This window comes from Acanthochromis polyacanthus, chromosome 16, assembly GCF_021347895.1.
Source record: "Acanthochromis polyacanthus isolate Apoly-LR-REF ecotype Palm Island chromosome 16, KAUST_Apoly_ChrSc, whole genome shotgun sequence".
In the NCBI taxonomy this organism is placed as follows: Eukaryota; Metazoa; Chordata; class Actinopteri; family Pomacentridae; genus Acanthochromis; species Acanthochromis polyacanthus.
The window spans coordinates 38,322,512-38,336,221 of record NC_067128.1 but is presented as its reverse complement, the minus strand read 5'-3'; the positions used below and the strand labels follow the sequence as shown (position 1 = coordinate 38,336,221).

Here is a 13,710-nt window from a genome sequence, read left to right as displayed (position 1 = left end):
TAACAACAAAAATACAGCACTCCTCTCCCCCTATCTTGCCTCAAAAATGGTTTGATCCCGTCCAACTTTTACGACTCGGCCTCTGAGCCTCTACCTGCAGAACTAAGCTGCCACAGAAGCACATGTTCCGTAGTAAGTAAATCAGGATACGTGGCACAATTCTTCACTTCTACCACTCAATACCAACACATTATTATCATTACAAGTCCTCGTTTTTGCTGCATTTAATCACAGGTTACTGTTTATGTTGTTAGGTAGGGTTAGCTGACGTTTTCTAGCTAGCAAACATTACAGGTGGTCAGTGTCTGAACTGGACTGAGAGAAGCTAGCTGTGGTGTCAGTGCATGTGTTAATATTAAAGCCAAGGTTCTACTGACTAGCTAATGACTGGATGCCCGTTAACATTATAACTCCTATTGTGTGTGTGTGTGTGTACAGACAGAGAGACAGCTTCATCATGGACATAAGACTTTTTTTTTTTTTTTAAAGAGCCAGGTTCAGGGAAGAGTGTAAGATCAAATGGTTTATCTATCATCAGTAATGCTGTAAGTTGTATCAGTGTTTATATCTCTTATTAGATATAAAACACATTGTTTGGTTATTTTCCTTTATGCTGACAGTACAAAGCGAGAGAGAGGATTTTATTTATTTGTATTCTTATTGGTATTTTTCATATTTATGTCATTTTTCATCTAGTTGAATACAATCTATTTGTGTGTGATTGTCAGTCCAAAGAGGAAGTGACGAAAAAGGGGAAGGAGAGGAGAGAGTGTAAGGTCAGGAAGAACCAGGTAAGAACACAAACAGAGAATAAAGAAACGCAAACAGCACCTGTTAAGATGATAAGATGACAAATAAAAACATTCCATTCACAACATAATTTTACATATATGTCATAGAAGTTATGTGTTCTTTCCACAGTAAATGTCTCCAGAAACACACTGAACAGATATCAGTGGACTTCATTCTAAACAGGACGTCTTCATTACATTTTCCTAATTATCTGTATGCTTTAATATTTGCTTAATTTCACTACAAAAGGAGGAGAAGAACAGGGAGAGACTCTGGGAGATGAGAGAGAACAGACCAGGAAAAGAGATGCTGTGCATCACATTTCAAATAAAAGTCAAAAAATAAGTCCAAGGTCCATTTTTGGTGTTTTTGGTGCTCAGTATAGGGGCTGGTTTACTTCAGAAACATACATGCTGTTTATGTGTATGTTAAGGAGCTGCTGCATCTAAATGAGTCACTTTTCCCAGAAATTAGGGTTGTGACAGGTTTCTTTTAAGATTCCAGAGCATTCCTCCTTTGCTGTGACTTACAGTTGTGCTCATAGGTTTACATCCCCTGGCCAAATTGGTGAAATATTGTCCTTTATTTTTTTGCAAATATGTTTGTTGATGGAAACATTTTTCTTTCATTTAGGGTTGGTGTTTAGACAAAGCTATTTATTGTCATGCAGTTGTATTTGCTCTGATCATTCATGTTTTCATTAAAGAATGGAGGACATTTTACAAATTCTGCCAGGGTATGTAGACTTATGAGCACAACTGTAGCATTTAAATATCCTTTATCAGATTGGATGGTTTAGTCACAGACTTTTTCAAAAAGTGTTGCTTTTCTTTGACAAATGTGGGAATGAAATTGTGTTAAAATGTACAAAACAGTGAAATTTATCTTGCCTGGCCGGACACCTCTGGGTGCTCAGCACCCCTAAACCTCTGATCCTAGAATCGGCCCTGGTACAGATGCTGAATTGAGAGACTGAAATATGTAACAGGTGGAGTGAATTGATGCAGGTGACTGACACTGGTGTTACCGACCCGATTCTGCCGGCGGCCGAACCGCGGTCGGGTCGCGGGTCCTTTAGCGCTAGCCTGCTTAGCTTAGCGCGGCTCGTTCATGGTAACAGCCAATACAAGTCCAGACAAACTTTGCAGGGGGAGAACGAGGCACTTTATTGAACCGTCTGTCCACGCTTATAGTTTATCCAGAATACACGGCTTCTCACACCGACCCTCTATGACCAGATACATCAGCATGGTGCGGTTCTACTGTCTCTGAAACAACACACACCGCTCCTCCTTACCTCACCCTCACACACTAACCTGCCTAGGTTAAAGCAGAGCAGACTTTCCCAGCAACATGGCGTTCACTTGTTGCCATGGTTACAGTGATGCCGTCCCGGCCGCTATATCTCACAATGGAAAATCCTTAATATATCCGTGGATCCAGACTATAAGCTGCATCACTGTGAAAATCTAATGAGGTGGTTGTTGTGTCGTTTCTGACCTTCCCTGAAAATTTCATCCCAATCCGTTAGTCTGTTTTAGAATAATGCTGCAGACAGACAGATTCACAGACAAACATGCTCTGATCGTCACATAACTCCTCCGTTCCTTGGTGGACTAATAAACAAATCGACACTGAGAGGAAAGTCGCTCTGCACATGTTGACCATACAGCTGTAAGCCAGCTTCTCAACTATGAATATAATCCAAACTAAATCTGGTTCCAGACTCACCAATGAGCTCCAGATGTGTTTAAGAACGACTAACACCATTCAGACCAGATTCAGAATCCTGGCAGCTCAGCTCTCCCATTAAGCAGCAGAGATATAAAGGGAGTGATAGAAGACAGGAAGAAATTTTAAAAAAAAGTTCAACTGTTTAACTTTTTGGAGCTTTAGATAATGTTAATAACAGTACAGAAGTTGGTTCAGATTATTCAGTCATTTTTTTTCACTTTATTTTCAGATGGTCATTTATATCAAAACTTATTTATTAATAAATGTTGTCAAAGTGTTTTTGAACCATACTGAATTTATTTTATTTGACAGTTAGTTATTGATTCCATCTTCTTCTTCTTTTCCCTTCAAGGGTCTCCACAGTGAATCAATTGCCTCCATCTAACCCTGTCTGCTGCATCCTCTTCTCTCACACCAACTACCTTCATGTCCTCTTTAACCACATTCATAAACCTCCTCTTTGGTCTTCCTCTAGGCCTCCTGCCTGGCAGTGGGAAACTCAGCATCCTTCTACCAATATATTCACTCTCTCTCCTCTGGACATGTCTGAACCATCTCAGTCTGGCCTCTCTGACTTTATCTCCAAAGCCTCTAACATGTGCTGTCCCTCTGATGTCCTCATTCCTGATCCTATCCATCCTGGTCACTCCCAAAGAGAACCTCAGCATCTTCAGTTCTGCTACCTCCAGCTCTGCCTCCTGTCTTTTCCTCAGGGACACTGTCTCCAGACCAAACAACATGGCTGGTCTCACCACAGTTTTGTAAACCTTTCCTTTCATTTTAGCTGAAACTCTTCTATCACACATCACACCTGACACTTTTCTCCAGCTGTTCCAGCCTGCCTGTACACGCTTCTTCACCTCTTTTCCACACTCTCCATCGCTCTGGATTGTTGACCCTAAGTACTTCAAATCCTCCACCTTCTTGATCTCTTCTCCCTGTAACCTCACTCTTCCACTTGGGTCCCTCTCATTCACACACAGATACTCCGTCTTGCTGCGGCTAACCTTCATTCCTCTCCTTTCCAGGGCAAACCTCCACGCCTCTAGCTTCTCCTCCACCTGTTCCCTGCTCTCACTACAGATCACAATGTCATCTGCAAACATCATAGTCCATGGAGACTCCTGTCTAACCTCGTCTGTCATCCTGTCCATCACCATAGCAAACAAGAAGGGGCTCAGAGCTGATCCCTGATGTACTCCCACCTCCACCTTGAACTCCTCTGTTACTCCTACAGCACACCTCACCACTGTCTTACAGTCCTCATACATGTCCTGCACCACTCTAACATACTTCTCTGCCACTCCAGACTTCCTCATACAAAACCACAGTTCCTCTCTGGGCACCCTGTCAGAAGCTTTCTCCAGATCTACAAAGACACAATGCAGCTCCTTCTGACCTTCTCTGTACCTCTCTATCAGCATCCTCAAAAGCAAATATTTCATCTGTTGTACTCTTTCTTGGCATGAAACCATACTGCTGCTCACAGATGATCACCTCTGCCCTTAGTCTAGCTTCAACTACTCTTTCCCATAGCTTCATCGTGTGGCTCATCAGCTTTATTCCTCTGTAGTTGCCACAACTCTGCACATCTCCCTTGTTCTTAAAGATGGGCACCAGCACACTTCTCCTTTCCTCGGGCATCTTCTCACCATCTAAGATCCTGCTGTACAACCTAGTCTAGTTATTGATTACATACAGACACTAATAAAACTGCCAGGTTACCATAATTCACACTAATTCAAGGTAGACATTAAGATTTTCTAGATCTTTGCTTTATTACATTTTCTGACTGGACCTCTCTGAATTTTAATTAAATATCCCTGCGCTCAACAGCACGTTGGCCCTCTTTTTGAATACAAACACCCCTCAAAGATGGAACATTCCACCAACTTACAGCAATATGAACACTCTACAGGAGGGAGTTTTCTTTTCATTAAAGCACAAGTGTTTAATAAACGTGTTAAGTGCATTTATATTCCTTTATTTCTTGAATCTGTTTGCTCACGCAAAATGAAATGCGATTAATATAGACTTAAAAAAGAATGGTATTTAATCGTGATTAATCGACATTAATCCACAGCAACCATGTGATTAATCAGATTAAAAATCGTAATCGTTTGACAGCACTAATTTAAATATAAACAGATGAGTCACATGGAAAAACCCAGTCAACCTAATATTTACTCATTAGAGTGGAACCAGATTAGAACCAGAGTAGAACCAGGGTTCCGGATGAGGTTCCAGCGAATAATGAAAAAGGAAATCTTATTATTTAAAGCTCGTTTCATTTTCCTACGACTGTAGCAACATGACAGGTCTGACGATGAGAATCTCTGACCGTCAAACAACCTGCTCACCTGTTTGTCCTCGTAGATCTGATGGATGTATTTGGACTTTTTTCCGTTGCTGTTCATCAGAATCGGCCTGTCGACCAAACAGACACAACATTCAAAATTCACACTTAAATCTGTGATAAGAGCTTTAAAAACAGAGACGCTTTTTATTGCAATAAATAACGGCCTATCATTTATACAGAAACACAATATCATACAAAATGATGAAGAAAACCCTTTGCTGGAGTTTCACTATTTACACAACTGTACTTTGTGAAATTAAGTTACATTAAAAAGTAGAAAACAACTGATTTTTAATGAGAAACAAACTGATTTCCTTCTGATGATTATCTGACATTTCCTCTGAAAGTGTTTCTGTAGGAGCTCATCAAACAGCATGAACTCACCTTTTACGCTTCAGATTCAGAATTCGGTTGTTCTGCACCAACGTGACGATAAACTGGACGAGCTGAAGAGAACCAACAGAAACCAGATCAGATAAGACTGAAGGTTAAACCTGCAGGAAACATCCCAGAACCAGCTGATGGAGAGTTGAACCCTCTGAACCCCAAATCACACCAGCAGCTTCCAAACAATCATCAGCAGAGACAAACATCAGATTTTAAACTTTCTGACCATCTTTGAAGGCATCATGGGAGATGTGTGGTTCCATCAGAAACATTTACCAGATCTCAGCTGAAACGGTGAGATTTCTTCAAAATTTAAACATTCTCCAAAAGTACATGTTATGCTCAAATCAGATCCAATAAAACCAGAACCTCCTCCTGGTTCTGGTTCTCCAGGACTAACTCAGCTGAGACCAAAACATCCAGAGGTTTCAGATTGAACTGCAGGCAGTGTTTCCTCACAGGACTGAGAGGAAAACCGATAAATAAACAGTGTGGTTGATTCTGAGGTGAACTCACCTTCTTGATGAGCTGCTGCTGGTGAGAATGTTTCTGTCTCAGGTCTGAGATTTCTCTCCACAGAGCTTCATTCTCCCTGAAGTTCACAAACAGGAAACAACAAACTCAGTTCAGCGGCTGCTTTATCATCCGTTTCTGGCAACATTTAGTTTCTAACAAACTCACCTCCATATCTAGATGAGTAACAGATCATTTTACAACGATCATAGTCCTAAACCAGAACCTCCTCAGAACATCTGGCTCTCCATCTCCAGCAACTTGGATCAGAATGATCCCAATGATCAGAGTTCTATCTTCAGACTGGGAATATTTCCAGAGTTCCAGGTCCTTGAAGTAAATAGAGGAGAACGTCGCGTGGAAAAAGTTCTAGAGCAGACCTACTGACAACTGGACAGTTGTCGGTAGATCTACTCTAGAACTTTCTACAGTTGTCAGTAGATCTGCTCTAGAACTTTCTCCAGTTGTCGGTAGGTCTGCTCTAGAACTTTCTCCAGGGGACGTTCTCCTTTCCTGCTTCCAGTCTTTAAGTTCAGTCTCACTTAGAACATTCCAGGTCCTTGGAATCCATAGAGGTGGGTCCAGATTTATCACTTTTTAATGGACTTTTTCAGAACTTCATCAGTCCAGCAGATAGAACCATGACATTTAGGAGGAGAAACACATCTGAGTTCTGGGAAAAACTGACATCAGATCAGTTTAAATCCATCCAGGAGTCTCAGTCTGAACACTGAACCTGTTGTCTTGGTGTTGATATGAGCCTTAAAGTTCACCCAGAATGAACTTTTTAAAGTTTCTCTGATGAGTTATCAGAAACACATCCAGGAACCAGTGATTGTTTCTAGGACTCTAAACTGTTCACACTAGGATACATCCCATAATACTGATGGTCACTAGGACACATCCCATAATACTGATGGTCACTAGGATACATCCCATAATACTGATGGACTGCGAAAACCATGTGGTCCTGGTCGTTCTGAAACAACACCAAAGTTCTGACTGAGATATGATACCTGCATAAATTAGACCCTCCAGAAAAATGCGGGCAAAATCCTTGATTATGCAAATAAATATGCGGGGGTTTTATGCCATTTTATGTGGGGAAATTGCGGAAAGTTGCAAAGTATGCGAATAGTTGTGAAATGTGCAAAAATATGCGCGATTCACCTGCCGTCTGGCCGTGGAGGGATGAGTCCTCTAATCAGACACTGGGACTGCTGTGGGGTTACTGGACTGACAGTCTGTGTTTTGGGAGGGGGAGGAGCTCACAGCAGCACCTGCTGCTGGTTGAAAACAGTAACTGCAGAATGATCCCAGTTTTCCTGTCAGAGTCCAAGTACCCCTGACTGCAGCCCGCAGATCGGGGCGTGCCTCAACGTGGGCGGAGTTAAACGTTGAGCTCCGCCCACCTTGAACTAAACGTGGGCGGAGTTAAACGTTTAACTCCGCCCGCATAGCGCAGTTGAACCGTTGAAGAAGAAGAAGAATGTAATAGAGAAGAAGAAGAAGTTTCCAAAATGGAGGTAAGCACGTTTATCTTTTGTTTAAACGTTGCTGTTTTGCTATTTTGTGACAGACAAGGAAGGAAGTGATATTATTTTATCTCCAGTTGCATTATCTCCTTGCATTAGTTTCAGACTTACGTCAGACTTATTTATTTTGTCACGTGCTAAGTAGCAAGCCCATTAGAAAAGTGACGTTTAACAAAACATTTAAACGATGCCATTCCTTTTAGAATTAGACTGATTCAAACTATTCAGAATAATCTACTGGAATTGGAGGAGAAGCTAGAGGCGTGGAGGTTTGCCCTGGAAAGGAGAGGAATGAAGGTTAGCCGCAGCAAGACGGAGTATCTGTGTGTGAATGAGAGGGACCCAAGTGGAAGAGTGAGGTTACAGGGAGAAGAGATCAAGAAGGTGGAGGATTTTAAGTACTTAGGGTCAACAGTCCAGAGCAATGGAGAGTGTGGAAAAGAGGTGAAGAAGCGTGTACAGGCAGGCTGGAACGGCTGGAGAAAAGTGTCAGGTGTGATCGAAGAGTTTCAGCTAAAATGAAAGGTTTACAAAACTATTAATTCAAATGGATTGGATAGTATAGTTCAATTATCTATCTCTGTTACAGAGAATAGAGCACGTGTTTGCTGCAAACAGCCACGTCATTGCCACATGGTTTCCACCATCATCCACAAACCCCATGGATCACCTGCCGGTAATTTGTTAAAAAGTTTTGCTTTTGTAGTGGAGTTTGAGCATTTCATATTCAGTTATTGATATCTTTTTACAGGGCAATGCAGCCAGTCTCCAGTGGGTTCTGCTTCCAGTATTTGTACCTGGACACTGGATACTCTGTAAATACATTTATATCTTCCTCTATTATGACCTTACACAACAAGTTGCTCATTGCTGATTTAAATTTTTTGGTATATTAAATGCAGCTTTGTTAGTATTTCTGTAACATTCCATAACTTTATGTGTGTGGTTATATTTGAACACATTTAACAGATACTGAGGCCACAGGCTAGGGAGATTTTCTTTCTAGATCCCCTCTGTGGCAGCGGCTGGAGAGATGAGAGTAGAGTCCATCTAGTCAGGTTTTTAGGACACCTTCCAAGATCCTTCCTGGACAGTGGTAGTTCTGTTTTAAACCACTTGTCCTTTGTTTGTTTTATGAATGGTTCTGTTTTTATTTGAATGCATTAAGATGTTCCAAACAAACAAAAACAAACAACAAAAGTGAGTGTTTGCGAGGGATAGAAGTAATTGTTACATTATTCTTATTTATTTTTACATTATTCTACGCAGATGGAAACAGAACCATATGTTTTGTTTGTTCAAGCCCATTACAAAAACGTTTGATTTGAAGTTCCAGCCTCTTCCAACTTTGTTCCCAGTGTTGCTTTAAAATGGTTTATTGTACTTTTATTTCCTCTTTGAGCACATTGCTCACATCTCCTGGGCCTTGGAGGCAGCTTGGTGTGAATGATGTTTAGGTGAGACATTACTACATTGCATTTGCTAACATTTCCTATTTCCTTGCCATTCTTTTGTTAAAACACTGCAAAGATGCTCCACCAACTGTGGCATGTTTGTTTTGATGGTAAGAACTACTCAGTATGTTATATCGATGACCTCTATAAAATGTTTTTTCTGCATTTAAAACACACTCTTTGTATTGAAAACCTTTATCCTGACAGAATGTGCATGATATTATATTAACCAGTATCTCTGTACATTGTAATGGGGGCCAGTTGTGATTTCAGTGAGGTTTTGTGCAAATTGTGACACGTTATGTTTGACTGTAGCGATGAAGGTATTATTTTTGGAAACATATTTTAATCTTCTGCATTTCCTTCTTCACAGGAAAACATGCTGCAGATTAGAAGATGGTGGTGTCTTGTTCTCCTGCTGTAAGCGCCCTCAGTGTCACACTTTTAAACCAGATTCTTTTAAATCACGTTTTACTGTATTCACTGTCATCTGACCTGCATGAATGTTTTCATTGTGAATGTTTGTTGTCATTAAATCACCAAGATCTGAAGAAGAGAGATTGCAGCAAAGAAAAAGGCAACGAGAGCAGAAAAATTACAGGTGAGAGGTCATGTGATAAATTGGTATATAGTGAAACTATTGCTCAAAGACTGATCCCCCCCACTTATTTCAGGATGTGGCTGAAGTCCCCCTGAAAATGTTTAGGCTTTCAGAATCTGCCACTGAAGCATCAGGTATTGTTCCAGCCAGCATTGTCTCACACATATCCATCAAGGTTGTTGAGGTTCCATGTCACAGAGCAGTCATTATTTCTCTGTGTACTTAAAATCAACCACTTAAATCTTGCATTTTCATTGTGCCTGTATACACCACAATCTGTTTCCTTTCTAGATCAGGCTGAGAACAGGACTGGGAACAGGAAACGGGGTATATTGCCTGAGATGGGTAGTCTAATTTCAGTGTTTTCTGCAATCTCCGAGCCTTTACTTAAACAACGGTTTTCTTTATTTTTGTTTAGGAGAATCCTTTGGTCAGGGATGCAATGGCGGCAGCCCGGTGGTGTGGGACCAGAACGTTCAAGGGAAAAATTTCCCTTCCCCAAGTTGTTACCATGGCCAAGGAGCAACGCGTGAGGGCAGGGAACTCCTTTATGTCTGTGATGACCAGGAAGAAGAGGAGACCGCTGATCTCAGAGAACCGTTCCTTTTTCTTTTTAGTCTGCAGGAAGACTATGAGACATTCTGTCAAGAAATCATTGACAGGAGAAACATGAAGGTGTTTTGTGCTTTTGACAGAAAAGAATAAAGTTGTGTTCAACGGTGCTGAAGCTTAATTCATTACATCTGACCCCTACAAATGTACATGGTTCGTGAGTTGTACAGACTCTGATATATTATGTCTGGCATAATCATATACAGAAAGTCTCTATACAGAGATCAGAGATGATGTTTTTGTTTCAGTTACGTAGAATGAAGGCCAAGCTAAGAGCCCTCTTTGATTTGAGGAAAGACATGTAGCATTGACTGTCAGTTCAGTCTTATATCCTTGAGTGGATTAGTGACACTTTAAGAAAGTCGTTAGTGCAAAGTTTTGGAAATCTGTGTTATCAGCCAGGAATAACCATGCATGGTCAGGTATCAATGGCAGAGACATTGCTGCTGTCTCTGATCTCCTTTAATGTAGCTGATATAATTCAGTGTACAAAAAAATCCAAATGTGTCTCTGTATGCTGTATATCACAAATTTCACTTCACTGTTTCAGTCCAGCTAGCCCCAGTTAGACAGGGTTTGAGTTAAAGAGAGTTGAACCCAAGTAAAAAGTTGTGTCAGTATTACAACTCCTGGCAAAAATGATGGAATCACCAGTCTGGGAGGACGCTCATTCAGTTGTTTTAATTTGTAGTAAAAAAGGAGATCACAAACATGACAAAAAACTAAAGTCATTTTATTTTGCAACTTTCTGGCTGTAAGAAACACTAAAAGATATCAAGAGGAAAAGTTGTAGTAGTCAGTAACAATTACTTTTTTAGACCAAGCACAGGGATAAAATTATGGAATCAATTCTGAGGAAAAAATGATGGAATCACCCCATAAATTCTCATTCCCAAAACTACCTGCCATATCAGATTAAATCTGCTCGTTAGTCTGCAGTTTAAAAGGAGTGATCACACCTTGGAGAGATGTTGCACCAAGTGGATTGACATTAATCATGACTCCAACATGAGAGATGTCAGCTGAAACAAAGGGGAGGATTATCAGACTTTTCAAAGAGGGTCAATCATCACGAATTGTTGGAGATATCCCAGATTGGTTCTGCAAATGATCATCAAACTGACGTGAGACGAGAAAAATTGCAGCAGCAGCATCAAAACCAAGTTTATTTGGCCCAGCAGCAACAACCAAATCCACAGTCTGCATGAGCAACAAGCTGGTTTGGTTGGAAATCAGCAAACTGGTGTGCTGCAGCAACTTCCAATCACTCTTGGTCTAAAAAAGTGATTGTTACTGACTACCGCAATTTTTCCTCTTGATATCTTTTAGTGTTTCTTACAGCCAGAAAGTTGCAAATTAAAATGACTTTAGTTTTTTGTCATGTTTGTTATCTGCTTTGTTTCTAAAAAAAAAAAAATTAAACAACTGAACGAAAGTCCTCCCAGACTGGTGATTCCATCATTTTTGCCAGGGATTGTATATGTTGTATTTGTGGGATTTGATACTACAAGAAAAATGTTTTCCCAAAGAACTACTTTTTGGCTCTAGACCTGATCCTGATATAAATAGTAATGCTGATATAAAATTAATCATGACAGTAAATCACATAAGATGCTCGGTTTCTAGGCCAGCATTTAGAAGCTGTATTGACGTTTGTGAATGTGCTATTTCGTCTCCGCCACCAGATGGTGACAATAAATGAGTCAAGCTCAATGTGGGCGGAGCTCAACGTTTAACCCCGCCCACGTTTAGCTCAATGTGGGCGGAGCTCAACGTTTAACTCCGCCCACGTTGAGCCACGCCCCGATCTGCGGGCTGCAGTCAGGGGCTTCTCTCAGAGTCTCCAAAACGGCAGAAAAAGTCACTAGATTTGTGGCTAGTCGCTTTTGACAAAAGAAAAGTCACTAGGACGCTTTGGAAAGTCGCTAAGTTGGCAACACTGGCGCCGCTCCACATCAGCTCGTGCTTCTAGTGTGTGTGTGAATGAACTGATGACGTCAGGCCGGGCGTCACATAAAAACTCACAACTCCATTTATATCGGTTATAGTTTTCTCATTTTATGCAGAAATTGTGAAATCAAGCGGGACCCGCATATTTCTCTTTTTTTTGTGGAAATGTGAGATTCTTGTGGGGATTATGCCCCTTTTGGGAAATAATTGACCCCCGCATAATCAGCGCATTTTGGTGATTAATGCGGGAATTCATGCGATCACATAATGGCGTTTTTCTGGAGGGTCTCCTAAATATTTCAGTATTAATACTGAGATTAGATCACAGCAGAACCCTGGAAGCAGCAGATCCAGGCTTCATAGCTGCTGACTCAGAACCTACCTGGGGATGGAACCTTCTGATCAGCAGTAAAAGCCCGTTAAACATCTGCTCAGGTCCAGGAGAGGAACCTCTATCTGACCGTTTAGTTTATTGAGAAAGTAAAAACGTCTGACATTTATCAGCTTCTACAAATGTGAACACTGTTTTCAGATATTCTTCTGTTTAGATACCTGATCCTGATGAGCTCCTCAGACTGATGGAGACTGTTTGTTGGTCACCAAGTCAGTGACTCGGCTGATATGTAAGATGTGGAGATGTTGACCATCTGAACAGATCTACAGGAGTCTGCAGGTAGAACTTTCTAATCCTTAAACTGGACAGGATGACGGTTGTAGAGTTCTTACAGACTGGATGGCATGAACGTTTCCATCCCACTGCTGCTACTGCTCATGTTTTCTCTCTACCAGAACCTCTCACCTCTTCAGCGTTGCCAGTCGGGCGTCGATGTTCTCCTGCTTGCTGTGGACGCTGTGAACACTGGCCAGGATCTTGGTCAGGTCGTCCTGTCGGATCTTGTTGTCTTCTGGGCGAGTGTTAGAAACCTGGAGCACACAAACTACAGTTAAACCCTGAGAGAATGCTGGAGACATGAAGGACAGTCCGGCTGTTCAGAAACATCTGAGATATCAGAGGAGGAACCAGAGGAGTTTCAAATGTCTGAAAGCAGAACAAGTTTCATTTATTCCAACAGCTCCTCATTCAAGTTGGTTTAATGTTGATTCATTCCATCATCAGCTTCTCTGAACTCTAAACCACACTGACCTTCCTCTTGATGTTCTCCAGTAGGTCATCCTGTCCATGTTTGAAGTAAGGATGCTGAAACTCCACCGGACCATCTCTCTCCTGCTTCACGATGCCTGTATCGATGTGCATCACCTTACGAAACCCATCTGCACACAGATGACAACACGAGAACCTTTCAGACTGCATGTATGCAGGGCTCCACACTAACTTTTTCCTGTTAGCACAGTGGCCCCTAACTTAAATTTTTAGGAGCGCAAGCAGAAAATTTAGGGGCGCACACCAAAATCGACTTGCAACGTAAATATTCACATTTCCTCTCATTTTCACCGTATCACTGATAAATACTTGCACAATAAATGCAGAAACTATGTTTTCAATCCACATTTTACTGTACAGCACTTCACACAACATAACAAGAAAAGCACTCAGAGTGCAGTACTCCACCAAGGCTGCTCAGTTGATGGATCATTTTCAATGGATGAAATCTGTAATAAAAAGACCTTGTGCTGAGCACAGGCATGTGTTATGTGCACGTTATGTATTTATACAGAATCACGTGTAAATTTATGGAAGCGATTGTGACTCAAATCTCAAATTCAAAAGCATTAGCAGAAATGCTTTTGCATTTCAAAGTCATGGCTGCACTA

The 13,710-nt window shown here is 41.2% G+C and overlaps 2 protein-coding genes across 8 annotated transcripts in view; one reads left to right on the top strand and one right to left on the bottom strand.

Annotated features, from left to right (window-relative positions):
* LOC127530323 (uncharacterized) overlaps positions 1–10,097 on the top strand; it is a 133,590-nt gene extending 123,493 nt beyond the window's left edge. The window contains exons 20-23 of one of the 5 annotated variants that reach the window (XR_007936869.1): positions 9,319–9,375; positions 9,449–9,509; positions 9,667–9,702; positions 9,794–10,097. The gene's annotated coding sequence lies outside the window, so the exon portion shown is untranslated. Of the gene's footprint in view, positions 1–9,147; positions 9,195–9,318; positions 9,376–9,448; positions 9,762–9,793 lie in introns of those variants that run through there. The other 4 variants (XR_007936868.1, XR_007936875.1, XR_007936870.1 and 1 more) reach the window with 4 other exon arrangements.
* The window catches only part of hsf2 (heat shock transcription factor 2), a 33,906-nt gene that overhangs the window by 8,563 nt on the left and 11,633 nt on the right, over positions 1–13,710 (bottom strand). For all 3 annotated transcript variants that reach the window (XM_051936948.1, XM_051936950.1, XM_051936949.1), the window contains exons 3-7: positions 13,082–13,209; positions 12,737–12,861; positions 5,789–5,864; positions 5,270–5,331; positions 4,887–4,953 (exon numbers count right to left, since the gene is read on the bottom strand). In XM_051936948.1, coding sequence (XP_051792908.1) covers positions 4,887–4,953; positions 5,270–5,331; positions 5,789–5,864; positions 12,737–12,861; positions 13,082–13,209 — 458 coding nt within the window. The remainder of the gene's footprint in view (positions 1–4,886; positions 4,954–5,269; positions 5,332–5,788; positions 5,865–12,736; positions 12,862–13,081; positions 13,210–13,710) is intronic.